This window comes from Bombus vancouverensis, chromosome 6 (assembly GCF_051014615.1).
Source record: "Bombus vancouverensis nearcticus chromosome 6, iyBomVanc1_principal, whole genome shotgun sequence".
In the NCBI taxonomy this organism is placed as follows: domain Eukaryota; kingdom Metazoa; phylum Arthropoda; class Insecta; order Hymenoptera; family Apidae; genus Bombus; species Bombus vancouverensis.
Window position 1 is genome coordinate 7033770 of NC_134916.1, and position 24675 is coordinate 7058444.

General features: G+C 29.8%; 4 protein-coding genes and 1 long non-coding RNA gene across 12 annotated transcripts in view; 2 read left to right on the plus strand and 3 right to left on the minus strand.

The window, feature by feature from the left end:
• The first annotated feature begins 11 nt into the window (after positions 1-11).
• On the plus strand, positions 12-7394 carry Uvrag (UV-resistance associated gene). Of its 4 annotated transcripts, none has more exons than XR_013058704.1 (11): positions 12-278; positions 514-635; positions 936-1140; positions 1295-1882; positions 2612-2784; positions 2875-3101; positions 3162-3332; positions 3409-4353; positions 4451-4517; positions 4594-5118; positions 5267-7394. XR_013058704.1 is itself a non-coding variant. In XM_076619544.1 (11 exons), the coding sequence occupies exons 2-11, from the start codon at positions 531-533 to the stop codon at positions 4783-4785; spliced, it is 2604 nt and encodes an 867-aa protein (XP_076475659.1). In that variant the 5' UTR covers positions 12-278; positions 514-530; the 3' UTR covers positions 4786-7394. The 4 variants fall into 4 exon arrangements, 3 of the variants coding, with proteins under 3 accessions (XP_076475659.1, XP_076475657.1, XP_033192564.1); XM_076619544.1 differs by having other exon boundaries at positions 3409-3551; positions 3621-4353; positions 4594-7394; XM_076619542.1 differs by having other exon boundaries at positions 12-434; positions 4594-7394.
• A 711-nt stretch (positions 7395-8105) lies between these two features.
• On the minus strand, positions 8106-10287 carry LOC117158051 (retinol dehydrogenase 11). The gene is made up of 4 exons (XM_033336570.2): positions 9204-10287; positions 8876-9111; positions 8502-8799; positions 8106-8397 (listed from the first exon to the last, which is right to left on the minus strand). Exons 1-4 carry the CDS (start codon positions 9474-9476, stop codon positions 8224-8226), a joined length of 981 nt encoding a protein of 326 aa, XP_033192461.1. The 5' UTR covers positions 9477-10287; the 3' UTR covers positions 8106-8223.
• Positions 10288-10806: 519 nt separating this feature from the next.
• LOC143302801 (uncharacterized) lies at positions 10807-12335 on the minus strand. Its single transcript, XR_013058594.1, has 2 exons — positions 11235-12335; positions 10807-11144 (listed from the first exon to the last, which is right to left on the minus strand). It is a non-coding gene; the product is annotated as an uncharacterized LOC143302801 (long non-coding RNA).
• Positions 12336-12436: 101 nt separating this feature from the next.
• Svip (small VCP interacting protein) lies at positions 12437-14504 on the plus strand. The gene is made up of 3 exons (XM_033336470.2): positions 12437-12577; positions 13164-13331; positions 13592-14504. The coding sequence occupies exons 1-3, from the start codon at positions 12512-12514 to the stop codon at positions 13604-13606; spliced, it is 249 nt and encodes an 82-aa protein (XP_033192361.1). The 5' UTR covers positions 12437-12511; the 3' UTR covers positions 13607-14504.
• Positions 14505-14778: 274 nt separating this feature from the next.
• LOC117158015 (uncharacterized) overlaps positions 14779-24675 on the minus strand; it is a 31888-nt gene continuing 21991 nt past the window's right edge. For 4 of the 5 annotated variants that reach the window (XM_033336469.2, XM_033336466.2, XM_033336467.2 and 1 more), the window contains 15 exons: positions 23963-24152; positions 23176-23543; positions 22044-22272; positions 21778-21926; positions 21349-21443; positions 21083-21256; positions 20495-20692; positions 20125-20394; positions 17826-17999; positions 17553-17751; positions 17231-17454; positions 16800-17019; positions 16512-16632; positions 16209-16423; positions 14779-15133 (listed from right to left, as the gene is read on the minus strand). In XM_033336469.2, coding sequence (XP_033192360.1) covers positions 14979-15133; positions 16209-16423; positions 16512-16632; positions 16800-17019; positions 17231-17454; positions 17553-17751; positions 17826-17999; positions 20125-20394; positions 20495-20692; positions 21083-21256; positions 21349-21443; positions 21778-21926; positions 22044-22272; positions 23176-23543; positions 23963-24152 — 2981 coding nt within the window. In that variant the 3' untranslated portion in view covers positions 14779-14978. The remainder of the gene's footprint in view (positions 15134-16208; positions 16424-16511; positions 16633-16799; positions 17020-17230; positions 17455-17552; positions 17752-17825; positions 18000-20124; positions 20395-20494; positions 20693-21082; positions 21257-21348; positions 21444-21777; positions 21927-22043; positions 22273-23175; positions 23544-23962; positions 24153-24675) is intronic. The other variant, XM_076619148.1, reaches the window with a different exon arrangement.

Below are 24675 nucleotides of genomic sequence, written 5' to 3' on the forward strand. Positions count from 1 at the left end.
GGCACTGTTGTCAGATTTACCGTCTGTCACCACGGCTTGTATCTAAAGTAGGCTGTGGCTGTGACAATGATCTTAAATTTAAATTTAATGTATTACTTGTATTGTGTTAGTGGACTTTATGTTAAAAATCGTAGAAGTTATAAAGTAACTTCGAATTTAGATGCTTGGCGGTACTGAGAGATGACTGATCAAAAAACTTAATGAATATAGAGATATATGTGAAATGCCAATGCAAAGAGCTGTCAAAATTTAAGAAATGACAGTGTTTTATAACGGACGTACGTCTAGTTAAAAAAAATAATTATTGTCAAAGATAGAATTAAGAAGATCAAAATTTTATGCAAAGATATTATATTCCATATTATTTATTATTATCTACTTTAGCATTAAATATATGTAGACATAAGAATATAACCTCAAAGCACATTACAAATGTGAATGTTAATTAAATCTTGTCATGTAATATATTCTATCATTAGGTCATTTTATTTTTTCATGATATTATTTGTGCAGTATTATGAAGATATACAATGGAGGTTTCAGAGACAAAAAACCTTGTTAGAGATTTGGACTTAACTCTACAACCTCGCATTTTTCCACGATATAAATCTTGGCTTCCTCTTGCTACACAGCAGGTAATTATTCACATAAAATGATTATTCCATTTTCAGTTTTATAAAATTTTATACGTTATAAATTTATGACTGTATTTATGAAAGTATGTGTGTATGATCATATATCTTATTTTTAATACAAACAAGTTATCAATTACAATGATGATATGTTTAATTTTGTATGTAATCATTTATTTAATTTAATTCTTTTGAAATAAGATTTTTAATTATGATAATAGTTATTTATGTTTTAACATTATATCTGCTTATACAATAAGATTAACGTATGCCAATTTATTTCACGAAACATATAATTTTCAGTTAAGACTTAGGAATCTTATACAAATAATAGGATGCAATCTGAAAACAGATATAAATAATGAAGTTTGCTGGTTTTATTATACCTTACATAGAACAAGTATGTCCTCTCCTATATATACAAGCGAGGCAATTGATAATACAAATCCAAGATGGTCAAGTTTAGAAGTACCAACTATATATGCCACCAGCTATTCTACTGCCAGTGGTGAGCTTTATAATCTGTTAGTACCTCAAAAGTAATCATGCACTTATAGGTGAAAAAAATTGATGTTTTGGGATCTAATATATTTATAACTACAATATGCAATTCTAATTAAATTTGTAATATATTTTCTCTTCTTCTTTATTTTTTGCAATAGAAGTCATTGTAAGATTGTGGAAAAGGATAATCATCAATAATGCAACTACTGATCTAACCATATTTACATGGGGCATATCTTTTACTGGTTTGGCATATATCGGCCCAAAACTACCAAATAATTTAGAAACCATATTGAAAGAAAATTCTCTAATTTTTCAATTTCATGGTGGCTTTTTCACTCCAGTATATTGTTTCATTGAAACTCCTGAATTAAAAAGGTATCTACATATAAAGGTCAATGCATCTGAAATAAGAGATAGTTATACAGTGAGTAAGCTTACCAGCTTAAGAAATAAAATGCAAGCATTAAAACAGCAAACGGAATCGGTACAAACACTTCGGATACAAATTGCTTCTGGAGATAACTTTCACCCATCAAAGTATCCACAATCTTCATTAAACAGATTGTTTCAACCTCGTAAAGTGAGCAGGGAGAAGAAGGCAGAGATATTAAAAATACGTAAGGAATTAGAGGTAGCAAAATTTAGAACAAAATTGTTAGAACAAGAAAGAGCAAGAAAAATGGGAGAACTAAGAGTGTTAAATCAGATGCATTCTAATATTATGGAAGAAAATCAAGACTATGGTATCAGCTTTTAAGTGATATTCTTATAATATATGGAATCTCTCAGCTGAATGGTATCGCCAAAATATCTGCCTTATTTATCATTACATGAACAAATTTCTGAAGACAAAGTGATATTATTTAAAGGTGCATATATAATTCCTTAAATTTAGCTTCTTTTTATGAGATTTTAAGATCATTTAATTAGTATTTTGTTAAATAGAACTCTAAATTTTTTTCCACCAGTGGATGTGATTCTTCGTTCTCTATACAAAAGTATTAAGATACTTATGTCAGAAAATGCATAACTTAAAAGATCTCTTAGTTTCAATTTCATCAAATGTAATGTATGAAAGACAAGAAAAATATTGACACAAGAGTATCACTTTGTGTCTCTTCTTGTCTTTCATATGCCAAGTTTTACAAAGTTAAGGTTAAAATATCTTTTAAACTAAACATTTTCAGACCCAAGTACCTTAATACTTTTGTATAGAGAATAAACAAATGCATCAATTGATGGATAAAAAAGTATAGAGTTCCATTTAAAATTATACAAATGACCTTGAAATCTTATAAAAAATAATCTTGAGAGAAAGTTCTTTCCACCATTATATGTGCTCCTTGAAATAGTTTGTCCTAGAAGTTTTACCATAAATAAGGCAGTTATTTAGGTGATCCCATATAGCTGAGGCTATATATATGTGTATTATAATTTCAGTAAAATAATTTTAACACATTTATTGTAATCAGGTTCTGATTTAATGGAAAGGTATAGAGAATTGAATAAAGATATTGAAAGATTACATGAATGGCGACAAAATCAAATAGATACAAGAGAAACATATATTCAATTGAGTAGTCAACTTGCACATAGAAGAAGACAATTAATTTCAGAATTAAGCTTAATATATCCTATTTCTCAGGTGTGTAAGATATTTGATAGAATGTGAAGTTTTAAAAAAGAATAATATGAAGTGAATCAAAATAAATTAATGTATTTACATGCTATACAGGGAGGAAACGGAAAATTTAGAATACATGATGTTCATTTACCAGATAGCGAAGATTTAGAATTATCAAATGATACTGTAGTTGCTGTAGCATTGGGATTTGTTGCACATACTACACAAATGATCGCCAATTTTCTTAACATACCTACTAGATATCCTATTATACACTATGGATCACGTAGTAAAGTTATAGATCATATTACAGAAAACTTACCTGACAATGAAAGACAGTGAGTATTCTACTCTCTATTCATCTCTCTAATTTTTGTAATATATAATTATCGTTTTAGGTTTCCTTTATTTGCTCGAAGTAAAGATAAGCTACAATTTCGTTATGCTGTTTACTTACTAAATAAAAATATAGCTCAATTAAGATGGTACTGCGGCCTTCCAACAACAGACTTAAGGGCAACACTTCCAAATCTTGCTACTCTGATAAATATTAAACCAAATCAATCACAGTATGTTATATTTCTATTTTAATTAAATGATATAAAATATTTTTTAATTTCACAAAATTTATCTTTCCTTTTATAGTTTGGATAATTCGAAACGAACATACTCTACTTCATCTTTGGATATCGAAGTTGGAAATAGTAAACAAAGTATAACACCACCAATGCAAAAAATAATTTTTGAAAAATGCCATCGATCTTCACGATCTATGAGCCAATTAAAAAGTATAAAATCTTCTCTCGGTTCTTCTTTGGATCAAGGTTTAGATAAACCCGTGCAATCCCTTGTTTTAGGCAGTCAATCAAAACGAATTTGTAAATCGGAAGAAAGTGCCATAGACAATAAAACATTGGTACTAGTAAAAGATAGGTCAAGTAATAGTAGTAATGAAACTTTAAATAATGCTATTCTAAATAATATAACAAATGTTGAAAACAGTTCTGAAGGAAATAATGAAACTGCAATAGAAAATAACATTGAAATCATGATACCAACTTCAGTGTCAAAGTCAACTAACATTACAGATAATTTTGACAGTCCTGTAAATATAAGAGATAGAAGCTCAAATTCTATAAGTAGTTGCGAAATGGCACTTACTAGTAGTCAAAATGGGGACGATAGTTCGAACGATAACAACATAATTAAAAAAGATGAAGCTAGAGAATCTATTTCAATTATTAATGAAATCTTAATAAATATCAATGATGTAGATAATACTTTAAAAAATGGAAAGCACAGCGAAGATTATAATTTAGAAAATGAAGCTCTACAAGATCATGATAATCTTAAAATGGCAGCTAGTGATAAAAGTTCTAGTAATCATGAACATATGCCAGTTACAACAGAAACTTCAACGTATAGAAAAGAACATTTTACTAAATCGTGCTTATCTTTAGATGATATAATATCTTGTGCTTATGAAGAAACTGAAAAGAAAGAAAGAACAAGTTCTATTTGTAGCTATCCAGAAGAGTACCTTTCATCCAAATATCTTGCATCTCGAAAACGATATAATTCTGAATCGAAGTAAGTACATGTTACCATACGTATGTAACAAAGATAACAAAATATAAATATGAAAAATATCAATAACTAAATTATTTCCTTCTATATATATATATAGAAAAGATCGAATAGATTCTGTACATTCTAAAAATTTGTGCCACAAGAACACAAGTAGAGAATCAGTGGTATGTAGATTTATTTAAAAATCTCTATCAAAGTGTTATGGGTAAAGTGATGTAATTATCTTTTTATATATTTCAGGTGGAAACAGAATTGATGCAAACAGCACAGAAATCAGATTGTTATTCGTATGATGAAACAAACAAATGTGACTTTCAAGCATCAGACGAATACATAGATATTATTAGACGTAGTTCAGAAAGTGTATATGCACGCACTGAAGCTTTAGCTAATAAGAAAACCAGTTTTAAAGTTATGAAACCACGACTGTAGTATTTGCATTCTAGAATCGAACAAAGCGCTGTTGTTGTTGTAATAGTTGGTTTCCAAACGCACCAGACCCAACAAAAGTTCACTGCATGTTGTATAGAAAAGATTAGACCAATATTGACATTATCATTACTATGTGAAAATCGAGAATGTAGCGGTCTCATAAATTCTTTTCATTATGAAAGACAAAAAGAAAGCAAGCAAATTTATATTTATTCTAATTACTTATTTTGTTAAATAGAAAATGAATTAATTATATTTGTTGATTGTGTTAAAAATATCTATCATATATTTATATCGCGTTTCCTCGATTGTTAGGTATAATTAACAATTGAGGTAAGTGAAGTAACGGAGAAGAGTCTATACTTTTTTAATCATAATACAATGGCATTTATTGAGATCATATCAATGACCCACCATATGAGATTATTTAGCATAATGTCATAAATTTCTTCTTATTAATTTTCTCTTCTCGAATTGACAGGCAATATTTCTACTGTGATGCTCCTTTATCTTCCTTGATCTTATGTTTCTTAGAAGATATGTGCAATCTACAATTAAAAGGATATCACTATTATAACAAGTACGAAAAATGAAGGATCATTCAGATGGCATAAATGAAAGAAGTTAATTTGTACTTACCAATATCTAATTAAAGCAGCAACAATAATCATTAAAAATTTGCTTTATATGTATTGACCAATGTTCAAAATCATATCTATCCACTCTTTTTTTAAAGATTCCTTTTAAAAATATTTCAATATTTATTCTGTCATCTTCCTGCAAGCGATTGTAATCTTTTTCTGTAATTTATAGACATTTCCAGATTATTTTGTAAACTATCTTCTTCAAGTGATCCCACGAGAAAAGTTCGCATGGAGATTACGGAATGAGATCTGATCCATCATAATCAATCTATTTGTTGTTGAAATTATGTTCCAACCACTTTCAGGCTAGTGCTGTATAATTTGAAGAACCATCATCGTGTTGGGACGTTGGAGCCAGCCAGTTCGAGCAGCTTAGTAGATGTCAATTGTCTCCTTAAGAATTCACAAATACTTGTACCATATGTATAAAATGACTTTAACGGCAGATCATTGAATTCGCATCAATAAATGCCATCGTATTCTATCGAATGAAAAGATTAATTTGACTTAAAAATTTCCCCTATTATTGCACCAACAAAAAGATTATTTATGCGATATAATGTCCCCTTTGTTTATACCAAAAAATTTTTGTAAAGACATTTTTTTGATAATTTCTATATCTCGAGATATTCCATCGATTTCAGTTAAAATAAATCTATATACATATATATACAGGTTGACCCATTTGAAATTTTATCTCCTCAACTAGGTATTCGTTATTCAAAAAGGTGTTTCAAAAAGAATTTATTTGTTTTCGAAGGGGACATTTCGTGATGGTCACAAATCTTGTTTTTAGGTGAACGCGCCTTTTACATCTCAAAATGATTCTTGTTTATACATACATATATATATAAGATACCTCACGCTCACTTGACATTGACATTAACATTTTGATTTATATCATACATTACTACCTATAGCGAAAAATGTTTCAAATAAAAGTTGAATTATTTCAAAGAAGACAGGTATATTTTGATATGTATATTTAATGTTAGTAGGCTTTGTGTAAGTGAGCGCATGAAGATCAAAAACTTTGTTTTTTTTAATGGAATCATATATTTTTTAATACATTAATCGATGCAGGTCGACATTCTCTGTAAAAAATTATTTATGTTTAAAAACTATTAGTTTAGTAAGCATTTTAACTTTTCTTTTATAAAACCTATCGTATAAAAAACAAGGAAAGATGTAAGGCACTAATAAGTAATAATATGTGCACTTTTGTATTTGTTTTCATTATCTTTCTTACGGTAGCTTTTACAAAATAGAAGTTAAAAAAATATATAAACTAATAACATTCAGTAAATTAATAACGTTCTAATATACATATATGGGTTAATACTCTTTTATAGAGAATGTTTAGTTGCATCTACCAATGTATTAAAAAGTATATATTATTTCATTTAAAAAGATAAAGTTGACCTTCACATAACCTTTTCGCACCCATCTACAAAAAGACATAATATTAGATATGCCTCCCTCGAAGCCACAACTTTTATCTAAAACATTTTTCGCTACAGATAGTAATAGGCATGGAAATTAAGATATTAATATGAGATGAGACACCCTGTATATATGTGCATTTTGGGTACTATTATTTACATATAGTAAATTTTAGTATAATGTGTAAATTTAAATCTTTTTGTGCATACATGCGTCAAGGACGCGTGTGTATTGTATGGGTCGTACAATTAATAATTGTACTTTTTATTAATTATATAATATCAAATAGCTAAATAAGAAAAATTTTCATAATAATGATCCTTACATGGACATAGAATCAATATCATAATATAGGGATCAGTGTATGTTTATATTTTTTTAATTGTGATGTTACTATCTAAAGCTGATATTGTTATACATTCCCGTGTGAAGCTAATATTATTAAGTTGTCTTAGTAACAGTTTCTTCTTGTAATGTAAAATAATGTTTCAAAATAATTATATAATATTTAAAACACCTGAACATCTGAATCCAATAGTGTCGATTGGTAACTATAGTGCCCAAACTTTACATCTGTCATTTTTGTCATGAAATTTTAATATCTATATAAACTATCTATAAGAGGACCAACTAAAGCGTATGTAATAACATTAAGTATGTGATAACTAATAATTTACAATGAAAAATACTGATACTTAATAAAAAAGGAAAACAAAATTGAAATTTTCTGATGTGTAACTTATTTCAATAGAAAAGATATAAATAAAAAAATCAAGCATGCTTAAATTATGAAATATAAAATTAGTAAACACGCTTGATTAGTTTGACATGGTATCTTCAAATTATTCTACTTAGTATTCTTGTTTACTATTCACAGTATTCTATTTAACATCGTACACAATGAATTACATGTCAAAACATGTAGATACACATATTAACTTACTCAATGTATAATAATGAATGTAAGAACAATATTATATATAAAAAACCTTTTCTTGTAATTTGATTCATATGTGGAACAATTCATATTGAATATATATTATACTATAAGACTAAAATATAAGAATTTTTATTATTGGCATTTTTGAAGATCTTTTTTACTTTTACTATAATTTTAAGAGGATTCAATAAAATTTATGACATTTTCAACATTCTAGTATTTTAAAAAATTATACAATAAGATATTTTATTTGTAACAATGAAAACAAAAATATTTTACTGTATCTTATAGGATTTATGGCAATAATGTCTTTATCTTTGCGTTATTATATTTACATATAAAAATAAATATATAAAATGGTGATTAATTATGTTAAAAGTAAAACAATATATATAATATACATTAAAATATTTAATTTAAAGATTCATTAATTTTAGTCAGTTTTGCACTCACATCCCACAAACGCAGTGCTACATCAGGGTCTAGTTTCTTTTTTGAAACATAAAGTTTACAATCACGGTAAATATTACCACTTTCATTAGATAAGGAAGGTTCTATTGCACAATGTAATACAGTTTGTGCACCCTGTAACAAGAATATAAATATGAATGTAATAGAATATCTATTATAATAAATCAAATAAGAAATAATCCCACAAAAAATAATATGTAACATATAAAAACAATTACCTGATTTGCAGTACGTAAAAATAACAGAGCAACAGGCGAAAAAATAATATAGTGAAACCAACTCCTTTTAACATTTCTGAATAATCCTGTATAAGTGAATCCAGGACAAACCATATATACATTAATACCACTGTTTTTTGTTTGTTTTGCAAGTTCAATACCAAAATATGTATTTGCTAATTTTGAATTACAATAGGCAGGATTCATACGTCCTTTGACTACCAAACCTTTTTCGCTATTTAGATTCGAAAAATCAATTGTTCCAGACTCAAAAAGTTTAGATGTCACAATAACAATTCTATTATCAAAGAAAAAGTAAAATAAGTAAATAAGAAATTTGTATTTCGAAGTAAATGTTTTACTTTATGGCAGACCTGCTTGGTCCATTTCGTTTTAAATGTTCCAAAAGTAAATTTGTAAGTAGGAAGTGCCCTAAATGATTTACTCCAAAATGAATTTCAAATCCATCATCAGTTAAAGCATGTTCTTTAAAAGGAACATATACTCCAGCATTATTAATCAACACATGAACCTCCACAAAATTTTCTATTACTTCTGCAACAAATTCTCTGATGGATGAAAACGATGCCAGATTTAATTTCATTGGTACCTGAAAAGTTAATAATATTTTTTACAGATGCATAGATCGTATTTGTTATATTAATTATGGGGTAGAAATATATAATTAGGAACTAATATTACCAGTGTTCCAGTAGATATTTGAGTACGTATGTCAGATATAGCATTCTGAGCGGTTTGTAAATATCTGCAGGCTAAAATAACTGTAGCTTTCCTTTTAGCCAATTCTTTTACTGTTTCTTTACCAATTCCGGAGTTTGCACCTGTCACAATGAATACTCGACCTAGTAAACTGTCTGTATTTTTACATTTTCCCCATGTACGTTCACGACATTTTCGAAGTAATCCAATAAGTAATACTACCGGTAAAATGAAATAATACCATGAAGATACCATATTTGCTTTACAAACTACACCATGTGTATGAATTAAGGAATATTTATTTGTATACAATGACTTGTCAAAATTTATGCCCAATGCCGTATTATGAATTAAGAAATAACATGCCGTGTTATGAATTAAGAATTTTGTTTTATAAAATAACCTTATTTATCACATACTTCAATATTAAATTTATACACATATACTTCACAAATTACACCTTGTCTTAATGCAAAAGTAATTATTGTAAATAGACATTTGAGCAATAATCATGATTTTCGTTACACATAACAAACTTTTTTCATATTTTAATATAATAATTGTTTTAATTAAACTATATGATATTCGTTGTTTGTTATAGAGCCATTAATGCAAAATTTATACTTTAAAGGAATGTGTACAATAACGATAACTCTATTTTTATCATTAAATAGATCTGTCATATGTATGCGTTACTGCGTGCAGGCGTGCATACGTGCGGGTACATATGTGATTTGTATTCATTAGATAATTCGATGGTTATTTGATTAAAGTTTTTATTCATAAATAAATGATTAAAATATTAAACTTAAAAAATTTTGTTCCTTTTGATACTATTCCATTCGATATATGTTTGAATGGAATTGTAAAGGCAGTAAATTGAGTATACCTAAGTACTACAGATGAGTACTATGGAACGATTACTCATTTAAAAGTATTTCCTTTTTTATCTGTCACCTAATAATTTTCGACGCATATTATCTAAATGCAAGTATTAACTTTAGGAACACGAAAGCTACGTGTATGTAAAACGCAGCATTCTTAGCGTATTTTACAGGTTAGCATGACGCCATATCGGCTTCTATTCTTGCTTCATTCAATGAATGGACCGTACAGATGGCATCTGATTGGTTCGCAAAGAAGAATAATTAGATACTCTCGACTTCCGCTTACCTTATTCAAAAATGTAGTGTCTTTGGGCAGAGAGGAAATGAGAGTGCTCACGTCTGTAGTTCTAGATGTTTCACAGTACAGGTGCTGTACCATGCGGCCAAGTCCTGAAGTTAACTGAAGTTAGCGTATATAACAAGCTATAAAATTAGGGATCTGGCCTGTTTGGATGCACACTAGCACAGACAAGAACCTGTTGAGTTTCACGCTACAATTGTACGGTTCTACGGAAAAGTTCGTATTTACTTTTCTATTCGAGATAAACAAATATGAAAATGACAAATAATGCAATAATGAAACTAATTGTTGTAAGTTGCCAAAGAAAGAGAAATTAATTGTTTACTTCATTAATTATTAATAACACTATATTTTTGAACGATGGCACATACAAAAGGGTGAGAAATAGTACAAAATGTCAAAATATAATAATTTATTAACAAAAAACAAAGAAAATAAACAATACATTTAAAAATATTAGATATACCTAATATGTATGTTCCCCTAATATGTGTGTCCCATATTTCTATACCAATAGAGTATCCTATAAAGAAAAACCATTCAAAACGTTTGAATCAGACTCATATCATTCAAGTGTAAATTTGTGCCTTCGAGGAAATCTCAACTGCTCTTCACCCTTCCTCTTAACTCTTGAGAGCTGCGCTCTTCTTTTTTAATCTTCTCGGGCACGGATCTTCTTCACTTTTAACAGAAGGCTCTCCTTCGAATGCTCTTCTTCGAATGCTTCTAGAATCACTGAAGAAATTGATTCTTTAGAAACTGTGGAATTCGGAACATGATTGTTTTGTACGCTGACTTCATAGTGATCGTTTTGTTTTATCTTACGAATAAGAGAGTTTCCGCGGTCAGCAGGAAACTGCACCCTCGCCTTGCGTCGAAACGTCCTGTTCTCGGACGAAGATGTCGGGATTCATACTCTTTTCTTTAAGTCACAATTAGTTTCATTATTCCGCGACTTTGTCATTCTCATACTTGTCTATCTCGAAGAGAAAAGTGGATATGAACTTTTCCGTAGAACCGTACAATTGTAGCGTGGAACTCAACAGGTTCTTGTCTGTGCTAGTATGCAACCAAACAGGGCAGCTCCCTAATTTTATAGGTTGTTATATACGCTAACTTTAGTTAACTTCAAGACTTGGTCGCATGGTGCAGCACCTGTACTGTGAAACAACTAGAACTACGGTCGCGAGTACTCTCATTTCCTCTCTGATAAAAAATTCTAGTTTATTTGAAGTAAAATTCTTAGATTCAACGTGGAATTGCTGATATCATATATCAGAAAGGAAATCTTATATATGTCATTGCACATGATTTAATGATAATTCTACAATAGGTTTATTTGTTTATTGATTGAAAAAGATACATATATAAATATCATATCCTGTTCAACATGAATAATCAGCAGAGGTAACAGACGTACATGACTGGTCACAACTTTCAGGCATTGCTTTCCGGACGGAATTCTTAAAATGAGTATACATAATTGACGCAAAAGTTTTGCCTTAATTGCTTATATATGTATATAAAACTAATAATGCAATATATAATATACTACTGTACAATAAATAATATGCACAAATAATGCAATATAATATTACAATAGATAATCGATGCTCCGATGAAATTGGTTCTTATACAAACACAACAAAGCGTCTACGCAGGGACTACTCAACATATCGATTGCGAAATTATATTTGATAAATCAGTAAAAATACCTTGTTCAACCAACAAATCTTTTAAACGATAAAACAAATATAAATTTATCCTTATACTTCGTAACGTGCTCTTGACACTGCTGTCTGTCATAGATGCCCGTGTCATAAATCCCAGAAGTTAAAGATGGCCCTAGCAGTAACCCAATAACTAAATCCGCTCCTGAACTCAATATCTGCCACCCAGTAGCTGATGCCCTTACATCTGTCAGTTGATTAGTACATTGCCGTTCTGTTTACTTTTGCTAACTTCTCGTTGAATAGAGTATAGTAAATGACAACTCTTATCATTCATACACGTCAAAAGTTGCATGTTTATTGAAAGTAGTGTAAAAATTATAGCATAAATAATTTAATTTTTAACTGTAGTAAAAACTAATTGCATTTATCATGGGAAATCTGTGCTTATCTTGTTGCAAAGAATCATCTTCGTGCGAAGATTTAACACCAGATTTGGTAAGATTAAAAATTAGAGGTTATTTAGTAATATGTACTTAAGTACGTATACAGTGTTTTTATTAACATCTTTTTCATTAATATATATATATATATATATATTAATATTATTAATACCATATTGATACCAATAACCAACATTAAGTTTATTAATGTAACTGTTATTTTAACATCTTTTTTTTTATAAATATCTTTTCTCTCATGTATTAATATTTTAAATTGTCATTGCATGTTCAATTTTTGCGCAATACTACATTTTTTGTACATACATATATATTTGTTGCATGCGGTATTAAAAATTTATCTTAAACGAATTTTTGTCGTATTAAAAAATATTTTGTTTTTATTTAGGTTGCAATTCTTTATAATAATTAAATAAATATTTATAACAGTGAAATATCCTTTTATTTCAAACATTAAAGGATTATTTTGGGGCATTAATTTTAGTTACAATAAGAATAATAATTAATAGTAACTAGTAATTCAAGACACGAATAATATTGATCTTTTTTAACATACTTTTAAAGATTACTTTTAGTGATGATTACAAAAAATTTAATACATAAAAAGATACATTTATGTTTAGGAAACTAGGAGAAGGAAGCAAATGGAAGCTGCAGAAAGAAGAATTGCTGAACAACAAAATCGAGGTATTAAAAATACTGATGCTGTTAGAAGGCAAGAAAGGCTAGATCAATTACGTGAGAAGCGCCAAGAAGAAGTTGGGAATAGGAATATGCAAAATAATTTAAAGGTAAGATGTTTAATTTTTTAAAGAAAAGAGTTTGAATCTCTAAAGTTTTAACTAAGAGAACTGAGTAAAAATTGCCAAATTGACACAGAATTGAATTGTATTAAAGAAAGAAATTTTGTTTTAATGTTCTATATATTGTTACATTATATTTAAAACTAAAATGCTAATAGTTACTTCATTTGATGATTTTGCAATTTTTTAAAATTAAATTTAAGTAAAAAAAATATATTATAAATAATTATTTTTTTTTATTATTCTAGTGGCAAATTAGTTAATCATAATCCTGGATGGAATTTGCTTCAATATTCAAATTTTCAAAAATATACAAGTTGGAATTATTAAGAATATATACAATGTACAAAAGGTGTATTTTATATGGTACTGTTTATTGATAGAAATCAAAGAAAGTAATGTTGCAGGTCTGCATTTTGCAAAATATAAATATTTAAAGATATATACATTTGCATATATAGATGTATATCTGTTTTCATAGATTATGTTTTTTATAGTGCCTTAAATATTTATATTAATTATACCAATATTTTCTATGATATATAATTAAAAATGTAATTGTAATATGTGACTAAGTGTGTCACAAAAATATATGCTATATTATGAATAATTATTATTACATCTAATCTAATGACTTTTGTGTTGATATTACTTATATTTTTCATTCTAATATATATTTATATTTCAATATCACAAACGTCTGATGTTTTAATAATCTAATTAGTGTTTGACAAAACAATATATCTTAACGATATGTATATAAGATCATCATGACCAAATTCTTTATATTTTGTTATTATTGTTGAATATACTTTTATTAAGATTGTATAATATTCAGCACACACTAGAATATATTATTTATTCATGTGGCATAAATACATATAAAACTAATTTATATTTATTTTCTATAATGTGATAGATACATTGAAAATGATGTACAGTGTAGGCTGACTGTAGTATTAGTAAGCATGATAATACCTGTCATTAAATGTAAATGTACGTTTATGTATAAATAAGTTTGTTAACAGCAAAAGTGAAAAAATACATGTTTAAATGAAGAATATTTGTATGGCGCTATTATGGGTATAATTATTTGTTATAATTAAAAGCCTAATGAATTGTACAATTAATGAAAATAAATAAATGTTTATATATATTCAATGAGTTATTTAGAGTACATATTACTATGCACTAACAACAAATACATGTATAGTTTGTAATCTTTTCTAGATCAAATATAGGATTTATTTAAGAAATACATATTAGTTTGTGAAATACTATAAGTACTAAGGAGGAATTGTTGTTACTTAATTTATAGTTAAAGGAATGATGAAAAAGATAATTATTTATGTTCATAGCTTTTTTTATAAATTGTTTTATAATGAAAAATGAAATATATGTATACACTTTATGGTACAAAAGACAAATGTTACAATTTTCATTCTGAGATAATATTAGTAAGTTTATTTATGTACATGTATATGTACACGTAATAAAATATGTAAAATGTAAAACGTATTCGTAAATACGCTTGCTATCATGTCATATTGTTTCAAAGGGGACTTTTCAATTTACATATGTATGTTTGGCAAATTATAATTTTCACAAATATTTATAGCACTGACTAAAAATGTTTTATATTTTTCCTATCCGATGTACTGACCAGGATCGAAAAAGTTTCTTTGTGGACTTACTTTTTAGTTCTCTTCCATGAACCATTTGTACTTCCAATGATGCTCCATTGTTTAATGCTAACCATGTATGAATTTCATCAGTTGCTGCGGAAACGCCTACATATGTAAATATAGAAGAAAATTTACGTATTCATATTTTACACGTACATACAGGGTATCTCAAAGTGAGTAGTAAAATAAGGCAGGAATTGATTCTTTAAGCAAAAGTAAGAAAAAAAATTAAATCTTTTAGTTTAACATCTTGTTTTCGAGAAAATTGAGTTTGAAAATTCGTTGAGTACATGTGCATCCATCAGACTGAACGTGTTCAGCACGGACCACAGAGAAAGCGTTAGCGTCTGTTTGTGAAAGGGTAACAAGATTGTATTAATATATTTAGCATATAATTTATTTTAAATTTAATTTGTGTTAAATTTATGTTAAAATAATAAAAACTCTAACATAATCAATATCACAGGGAAATAATTAAACAACGAATCGCCGATCATATCATCATCTCGGTTTTGATCGTTGATGCAGCTGTACCGAAACAGTACAATGACATATTGGCCCGTCAACAAACGCCCATGCTGAACGCAATCAGTCTGGCGACTGCACGCACACATATATTCCACGAATTTTTGAACTCAATTTTCTTGAAAATGAAATTTCAAATGAAAAGAATGTATTATTTTTTTCATTTATTTTTCGTGATAGAATCAGCCCCTGCCCAATTGTTCTATCCGATCTAAAATACCCTGTATATCAATTTTGTATTTTCGTATTACATACATGAGAGCGAAAAGATTTATGGATTTAAGGTCACTTTCACTTTAAAATACTTTAATATGGTACAAGATAAAAGTGCTTTTATAGATATTCCGAGTAGAAAATGGATGTGTCAATTTATTTAAACAGTATTGAAAAGTATATTCTATCAATGAATGTATTATATCATATTTGATCTAATTCTTTGAAACTTTTAAATATCTAAAGACACAGTAAGACATAATAAATAAATTTATCATAATGCACGCGCATAGTAAATTTATTTTTGTGATGATAGTTTAGTAGACAGTTGAAATAATAGTTATGTAAAGTATTTGATCCTTCTTGTAAGGATTGTTATTTATTTACTCATTTCAAACTAGTTTTTATATCAAAGTGCAAAGTAAATTATATTTAAACCTACCTAATAATTCATGAAGAGTGATACGCCGGCTAGCTAATAATTCTTTACTAGCACTTCTGATCTCAAATATTAACAAAGACTGCCTGGGAACATTATCACCTTCTATGTGAAAGTCTATACTGAACTGCGGGTTAGGCATTGCAGGTAAAAGTCGAGATTTCGCTAATGTTTTACCACTATTTGTCGAAGATGTAATTTTATCGGGACTGGTACATCTAATAAATATAAAGGATTTTTATATTATTTTTTGTATTAATATTCATATTTTTGCGCCTGCAGGCACATATATATATAAGTACCTACATTTGAAGCTTTATCCGACAATATAGTTGAGCGATATGTGCGACATGAAGACCTTGAGCTTGTAAAACTTTTCCTTCTATTCCCGAGTATTTTTCTTTAGTGCCATTGACAACTTTTAATTCTGATGTTGGTTATACATATAAGTAATATAAACATGACATATTAGAGGTTCAGTCATTGATACAATATATGATGTCTAATTTCGTGAAATCTTACAAAGCAATGCACATTATTGTATGTACTATGTTAATTTTTAACATAACTATGTTAATTGTAAAATTTACGTACCATTTGGTCTTAATCTTAAACGCGGACTAGGTTGTCTTATTCTGCCAAGCATATCAGGTTGTGATATAGCATGCGCTAAACCAGATCCTTGTAAAAGTTCTGTAGCATCAGCTTCTCCTCCACCTCTAGGTTCCAAACTCAATGTTACGCCTTTTGACTCATTTTTGTCCTCTATGTTTACTTCAGAACGAAATCTACGAAGTTTTAATCCTCTTTTCACCTAAAATCATTCATAATAATTAATGATAAATAAATAATTTAAATAACCTTCAATTTTATTATTTACGCTATCGGCTATAGTAATATTTTAGATTATCGTTTGTCAAGTCAACGTTATTGTACACATGTATTTTAATTTTAAAAATAAATATATTAATTACATATATGTATGCAGATTGGACAATATTTATTTTATTGATTATTATGATCACCTTTTGTTTCATAACGCGAAAACTGTTATACTGTGGCAATTTTTTGCCGAAATTCTGTTCTGGACTTGGGGTTAAACTGTTGTGAGGAGATGGTCGCTCTCTTAACTTTGACGTGTCAGTTTCATCAATTACACCTGTTATGGATTCTGTGACAACACTAGGCACCCACGAATTCTCGGTTCCATTCATTTCGTTGGAGTCTTTACTTCCAATACTAGCTTTGTCTATTTCAAATAATTTAGATTGGAAATAAGTAATCAACGAGATAAAAAAACCTTTATACAAATTTTATATTATGTTAAACTCTTGGAAAATAATTCACCGGATTGACTAGAAATAATTGGTTTTAACAAGGTAATTGTACGCGGGGGCGGCGGTGGTGGTACAACGTCTAAATGCAATCTCATTTTTGACTTTTCCATCGAAGGTCTTCTTATAATGTTTGACACCGTTTCAGAACTTTCAATATTTAATTGGGTTGAACTTTCGCTGATATTGCTGGCTGCATATGTGCTTTGAGACTAGATGAAAAAATATCAAATAGGCAGTTTGAGATGTTGCTTTTTTTTTGAAACAAAAATGTGGTAATATGTACCTCGCACTCTTCGGATAAAACTTTAATTTTCAACTCTACAGATCCCGTTTTGGTTTCCCGTAACACCAACCAATGGGACTGATCGCTGCTTGATAATTTTCTAATGTCATCGAGAGTCAATGATACTTTTCCAAGATAATCCCTCATACCAAAAGTATCATGATCCCATAATACCTACGTGAAAAAATAGCATAAAAGTATCGTATTTGTTATTCTTTCCCTTCTACATATTATTATTAATATCATTTGATAATTAATTAAATTATTACTATCTTCATTCACGCTTTTGTGATTTTAAAGGTTATATGACGGATTCTTGTTCACCGATTCATACGTTCTTCTGTTACTGCTGTAGTGTTTGTTTGATTATTGTTGACGTTTAGAGTATTGTAACGTTTTATATGTTTGGATGAATGTGTGTGTTTATACCTATTGTGTAAGATGAATGGAGAAATTTTTTTCTTGTGATACCTGTAACGGATATGACTATTGTAGCAGATATACTATTGTCACATTCTCTTTTTTCCATAGATTTTCTTTCTTCTTTTGTTTATAAATATGATATGGAGTCCACTACATGTAATTGTTTATCGGTGTGTATTGTTTTGTCCTATAGTTATCGGTTTATTTGTAATTTGGCGTGCGTGTTTGTATTAATCGATTGCCGCGGCGTTATATCTGATGTGTAGCCTGTCCGTGTAGCCTATTACGGTTTCTTATGGTTATGACGTTGTCTTATATTGCCATTATCATTCATTGAATATATATCTATACTATGAGAAAGTGCAGTATGTTAAAAAGTAGGCCGATACTTGAAGAGTTAGTAGTACTTACCGAGAGGAGTAAAAAGAATTCAATCAACATAGGTTCTAAAAGCAATTCTTTCGATGTAAAATTGGTTTTCATTATTTATGGTAAATGTACAGATCGAACTCAATTTCTCCTATTTCGGTATTTTGATATGTGGATTTTTAATGGTGGGGCATCACTCTGAATAATCTTTTCCTATATATATAGCTGGCGGCATCGTATACGGTTTTCGAGATATTCGCAAAAAATCGGAACTACTACAACGAATTCTGCCTATAGTTGTGCATCTGTGGCAGCACGTCAATATTGGTAGCCGGTCGCTTAAGCTCGCCCGATCCTTATTTATAAACAGAAGTTAAGCGGTCTGCCGCCGACAACTAATACTTACTAACGCAGCTGCTACAGCAAACACAGCTATAGGCAGAATTACCTGTACTGGTACCTGACTGTTTTTCGCGAATATCTTGGAAACTAAGGCTGACCGTTAGTGATATGTATAGGAAAAACTTATTCAAAATCATACTCCTATTCCCCACCACATATTAAAAAATCATCGAAGTCGAAGATGTTGAGTTTGATCTGTACACTTACCTTATTCATTATTTAATGTTCGGTATCATGAATGAATTTCCTCGCAACACATTTAATGTACAATAGGACTACGATTAATCTATTTGCGATTATCCGAAATCTTCTGTTTACTAATAACAAACGCTTGTATATGTATACCATATGATTGAAAAGTTGCCGTAATAAAGCACATGTATGTGCGAAATTGAAAAAATAAATTGATTATACAATATAATAAATAATTATATTATAAATAAAAAAATGATTATACTGTAAAAGGAAATAGATCTTCTAAAAAATAAAGAGCTTGTTTTAGTATAGAAAACATGTTGTCACTTATTTCCCTTCGGGGTTCGATTATTATCCGTTGGGCATCAATTTATCTTGGTCGCGTCCTCCAATTAAGCCGATCCGAGGTTTTACAGTGCAGGTATAGTCGAAAATGAAATGTGTTAACATGAAAATGCATTTTGTGTATAGTTTGCAATGGGAGCGTGTATACAGTCAAAAAAAAACCTCCATAGCCGTATACTCATTTAAAAGCTTTGGTCTACTCATCGCCGATAAATAATGTGCTGTATTTACGATAACCAAAAGAAAATATATGGCATGGAAGGAACGTGCGATCCACAGATATCAGTTTTATATAGAAATGGGAGGATAGTATATCGAATATTTAGAAATATGAAGATTTATGCCATATTATCCTACATTTGCGTCTTCTAAGTTTGTATATCCAATGTATTGCGAAAGCTTACTCATGATATCGAACGCTAATAATGAAAGTTGATTTTGCATCGAAAATATTGTTTTTAGGACCTGTATCGATCAAACGTTTTATACTTCTCTTGATGAATATCATAAGTCCAACTTAAGCGTCGGACCTTTTTTAAATACGCTGTATAAATAGAAATCTTACGACATCCAAAGTTTCGCCGATTCTGGGCAAACCCATGATGGAACTTTCATCCCAGCAAGGATTCAGCGTTTTCTTCTTTATGCTGCTTTTATACTTTGTTTCATTATTTAGTTTCAGTTCACAGAAAGGATCGCTGAAACCATTTAGATCTTTCGCAACAAGATCTTTCGCGCGTATTAGTGTCACTTCCATTAGTCCACTTCCAGTGGAAAGTAAACTGGATACATCCGATGAGGCGGGATCTATATCCTTGTGAGTTAATAATAATTTCTGAAGAAACAGATAATACGTAAGAAAGTAAAGATGAAGTATCATTTATACCGGTGTTAATAAATACGCGTATGTAATTGTTTTCATCGATTGTACTAACTGCCTGTTGCATCCACGGTAGACTGTTTCTTTTAGATTTTGGCTCCTCGTCTGATGTTGGAAAAATCAAACTACTTCTTCGGCTAGTGATTATTTGCTGTATACTTTTAACAGGGTAGAATAATACAGAAACGGTCATTGTTGACGTAATGTTCGATCCACTGAGGATCAATTCTTTTCTAACTGTCCATATATTTTCCTAAACAATAACATATTGTTAATTAATTAGATCCGTGTAGCACAATAAAACCAATTAAAACCAATTATGCAAATGTGTAAAGAATTAATACATTGATACAGTGAAAATAAAGTGATAGGTACTATATGCAAAGAGTAGAAGAAATTGCACTTCTCTCCCCGAACAAATTTCTTAGAATATTTGCTCTATCTCGACGCGAATTGAAGATGAATGATGTATATTATTCGTGTTTTTGATGAACTATATCAAAGAGCATTCACACCTTATGATATGTTTTGAAGTGTAATTTCAAGTATTCTATGTAACAAATATCTGATAAATACTTGAAATACTTGTCAAAAAATTTATATACCAAAATGTTATTTCTGCATAATAATTATGCAATCTTACTTGAGATAAAGATAATATAGCGAGCCCAAGCATATCGCCATCAATCGATTTGGATATATTCCAAGAGTATACGACAAAACTTAGAGACACTTGAGTATAATCTTGAACAAGAAATTGTGCTCTCGATTCCCAACACGGCGATGTAGTGCTTCGAATGTAATGCGTTGTTTTTACCTGAATGTTAAATAAACAGTATTTAGATGGGTAGAATAGGAAATCGAATTAACAAGTCTCTCTTTTATAATAAGGGATATGTAAAAGCGTACCTTTTTACGATTGTTGAATAATATACAATAAGGATTACAGTGGGAATTGCCACTATTTAGATTTTCCGCTGAATGAATATAAACGACAAGTACTCCTGAAAATGATATTTATACACGAATTTACATACGGATACACATAACGAGTCACATCAAATTTATCAAATATGTATCATCATTCAATGGTAATGCAAAGTATCAGAATATTGAAACACAAAAAATATATAGATTAATGATTGTGTGTCGTATTTTAATAAAGGTAAATGAAGTATAGGATAGTAAAAGATCATGTCTGAAAGCTACGAATTTGAAATACCAATGTTACGATGTTTGTTTCATTTTACCTGACTTTTGCGTTCAATTGGTATACTTTCGTGACACTCAAAATATCAGATAGAATAACATCTCAAAAATATAAAAAATTTCAGTTACCTGACAAGTATGAATTATCTTCTATCAATTCCGGTTGTGGCAAGTCTGGATCCAGTTTTGGTAGCGCAGTATATTCTAATCGGGCATTGATGTTTGGAATGTTAGCACTGGTCCGGGACGGTTTCTTTGGTTGTAATACGGTTTCGATACTTCCGGATGAAAATGTTAAAATTGTGTATATAAATGTGTATTCTTCAGTTCATATTGTTACTTTTTTTGTAGTCTTAAGCTGATGTAACTGATTTGTAAGCTGTGTATTAACTTACACTTGTGAGTTATCCCAATTATATGCTCCGAGCGCGAGTTCGAACTGAGCTAGTGTGACGGTGCTGACAAGTCGTTTTGCTTTTAATTTGATAGAGACTTTCTCGTTATCCAAGACACTCATTAAGAAAGATATGTTCTCGTTCCACGTGGAATTCAAAAGAGTTACGATTCGCCTTTGATCTCCTAATGTTACCACGAGCCATCTCACTTCGTCCGCGATGATGGGAGCTATGAATTAAAAAACGCAAATACTATTTTTCTCTTTTCCTTTTTGTGAAATAGCATTTTGAGAAACAGCAAATTATATTTCCAGAATTGCAATATAATATTATTTCACGAGATAATGTAATATCGTAGAATAGCTTTGATTGGAGATCGGCTGAAATTAGAAAACACCGTGTACGCCGTCTTTTTGTGGTTTGTTTACATCCAAGAGCGCCTAGTAACAGTGACGCGAGAAAAGATAAGCAGCGTCAAAACAGAAGTACGGTTTCATATTTCAAGGAGTGGCAATCGAGAGGCCAAAGTATGTGAGCCGAAAAGTGTGTGTGTGTGTGTGTGCAGGACCGAGCAGGAATACATTGGCGAGGGTCAGAGTTGATCGAGACGTCGAAACATAGACTCGTTAGAATTGAGTTGCGAGTGTTGTCGAGTGTTAGAGTTGCTAGAGAGAGAGAGAGAGAGAGAGAGAGTTACCAAATAGTTGTCAAGTTATTTGTTGTAAATACGAGCGTTGCATTTAGTTTTCCTGTTAATCAAACATCGTTTCTCTGTCTAACTAATATCTGTATTTTCAATCCATTATTAATAAATTATAATTAATCGGACAAAATTACACCTTTAATATATTCCGATATTACAATAATATACGCAACTTTTCTGTATGTTGCAGTCTCATGATTGCGCTTAGGATTTCATTCGAACCATAAACTTATTTGTATTTGCTTTTAAACTGTACTTGCTATTAAACTGTAATATTTTCTATTCACTACTTAAGATTTTAATTTCTTCTCTATTAATTTTCCTTTTTTCTTTTGAATATTTGATATATCCTCTTTTCGTACTACTAATATGTAGATTCTGTAGATTTTTGTATGTCGTTTATTAAATCGTTTCGATAATTTGCAGTACCTGAACATCCATTTTGAGACAAAACGATGGTAAGCACTCCTTGTGGTATAGAATTAGTTAATGAATCGAATCTGGGTCCAGGTCGTTCTTGAGCTCTCAGATTCATCTCTAAGTGACCCGGATCGACGATCCAATTAGCCAAAGCGTCCGTGACCACCGCATGAATCCACGTCTTAATTAAAGGTAATTCCATCATTTGTACTGCTCGTAAGATTCTCACGCTGAACCAAACATCCGGTTTCTCTAAGAAACTCACGCTTAAAGATGTTGCGTGAGGAAACGGTGCCATGGAATCAAGAGTTAGGGTGGCAAGAATGGTACCCGAGAGAGACAGTTTCTCCACGGCCAGATCGATGTCCATGCCAACCCTTTAATTCCAGATTAAACTTTTTGAAACGTAATAAGATCAGAGAATCAGCTATTACAGCAAGTAATACATACAGTAAGTAAAAAATTATATTTTTCAATTATATGATAATAATGATAAAAATAAAAATAATATTTTAATTATATTATATTACATTATTTTATGGTTTTCGAAAATATTTGTAATATCTTTTTCTCTCTCGTGCAAAGTATAATTAGTAAGTAGTAACAGTAGTGAAGAAAAGTAGCAGCGGATTTCATTTTCCGAAAACTATATTCTCTTTTTGTTAAAACGAAAAAATTGAAGGCTTTTGAAATTATTACGAATGTAATCGAATCTTGCTTTCTTTTCTGTACTAATTGTGTTATACATGTTTGTTATACATTTGTTATACATGTAGATGGTATACTATATACTAACCCTTTTCCAAATAGTCTTGTTGTGATGAGCATACGAAATTGCTCGCAATCGAGGCGTAAGTCAGCTTCGATTGATAATTTCATTTGTCTTGTTTGACAATCGTCATCGTTGTTCGCATAATCTACCGTTCTTATGCGTGTGACGCATGGGGTTTGCTCGCCAAATGTGAGCTCTCTTAATTCCAATGGTCCTAGAATGATATTTTCCATTGAAATTATTCTTTTATAAATTCATAAATATTTAAATCAACGGTAAAGTTTCCTATAAATGATCAATCTCATTAAGTTTATGTTCTTGCAGAAATTAGAGATGGTACTTTGTTGCTCTAGTCCTTAATCGTTGTCTACCTCCACTCGTTTATAAGCTGATAAAACTGAAGTTAAAGTTTATTGTTAATAAGTTTAATATAATTGTATGAAATTCGAATTTAAATGATCTGAATATCTATTGCATTTCTGGTATAATCTTCGTCATATTATTATGAATTTGTATTTTTTATACCAATGCGACATATGTGGATATGTGGAAAAGTGGAATTAACTAAGAAAGTTAAGAACTAAGGTGACGATTTATCAAAAATGTTAAAAATATCAACTATTATGTTAAGAAGAAAGGAAGAAGGAAGAGCATTATGCAATTTAGTATAAATTACTCTGAGATCTAGAATTAGTCAAAAAAGGTATCTTGTAGGTATTTACCATGTTAGTTTTAAT

Coding starts and splice junctions, on each gene's coding strand:
- Uvrag (XM_076619542.1), top strand. CDS start 531: ATGGAGGTTTCAGAGACAAAAAACCTTGTTAGAGATTTGGACTTAACT. Junction 636..935: donor TTCCTCTTGCTACACAGCAG/GTAATTATTCAC, acceptor TATAATTTTCAG/TTAAGACTTAGGAATCTTAT. Junction 3,102..3,161: donor TTACCTGACAATGAAAGACA/GTGAGTATTCTA, acceptor TTATCGTTTTAG/GTTTCCTTTATTTGCTCGAA.
- LOC117158051 (XM_033336570.2), bottom strand. CDS start 9,476: ATGGTATCTTCATGGTATTATTTCATTTTACCGGTAGTATTACTTATT. Junction 9,112..9,203: donor AAATATCTACTGGAACACTG/GTAATATTAGTT, acceptor TTAACTTTTCAG/GTACCAATGAAATTAAATCT. Junction 8,398..8,501: donor TTTTACGTACTGCAAATCAG/GTAATTGTTTTT, acceptor TTCTTGTTACAG/GGTGCACAAACTGTATTACA.
- Svip (XM_033336470.2), top strand. CDS start 12,512: ATGGGAAATCTGTGCTTATCTTGTTGCAAAGAATCATCTTCGTGCGAA. Junction 12,578..13,163: donor AAGATTTAACACCAGATTTG/GTAAGATTAAAA, acceptor ATTTATGTTTAG/GAAACTAGGAGAAGGAAGCA.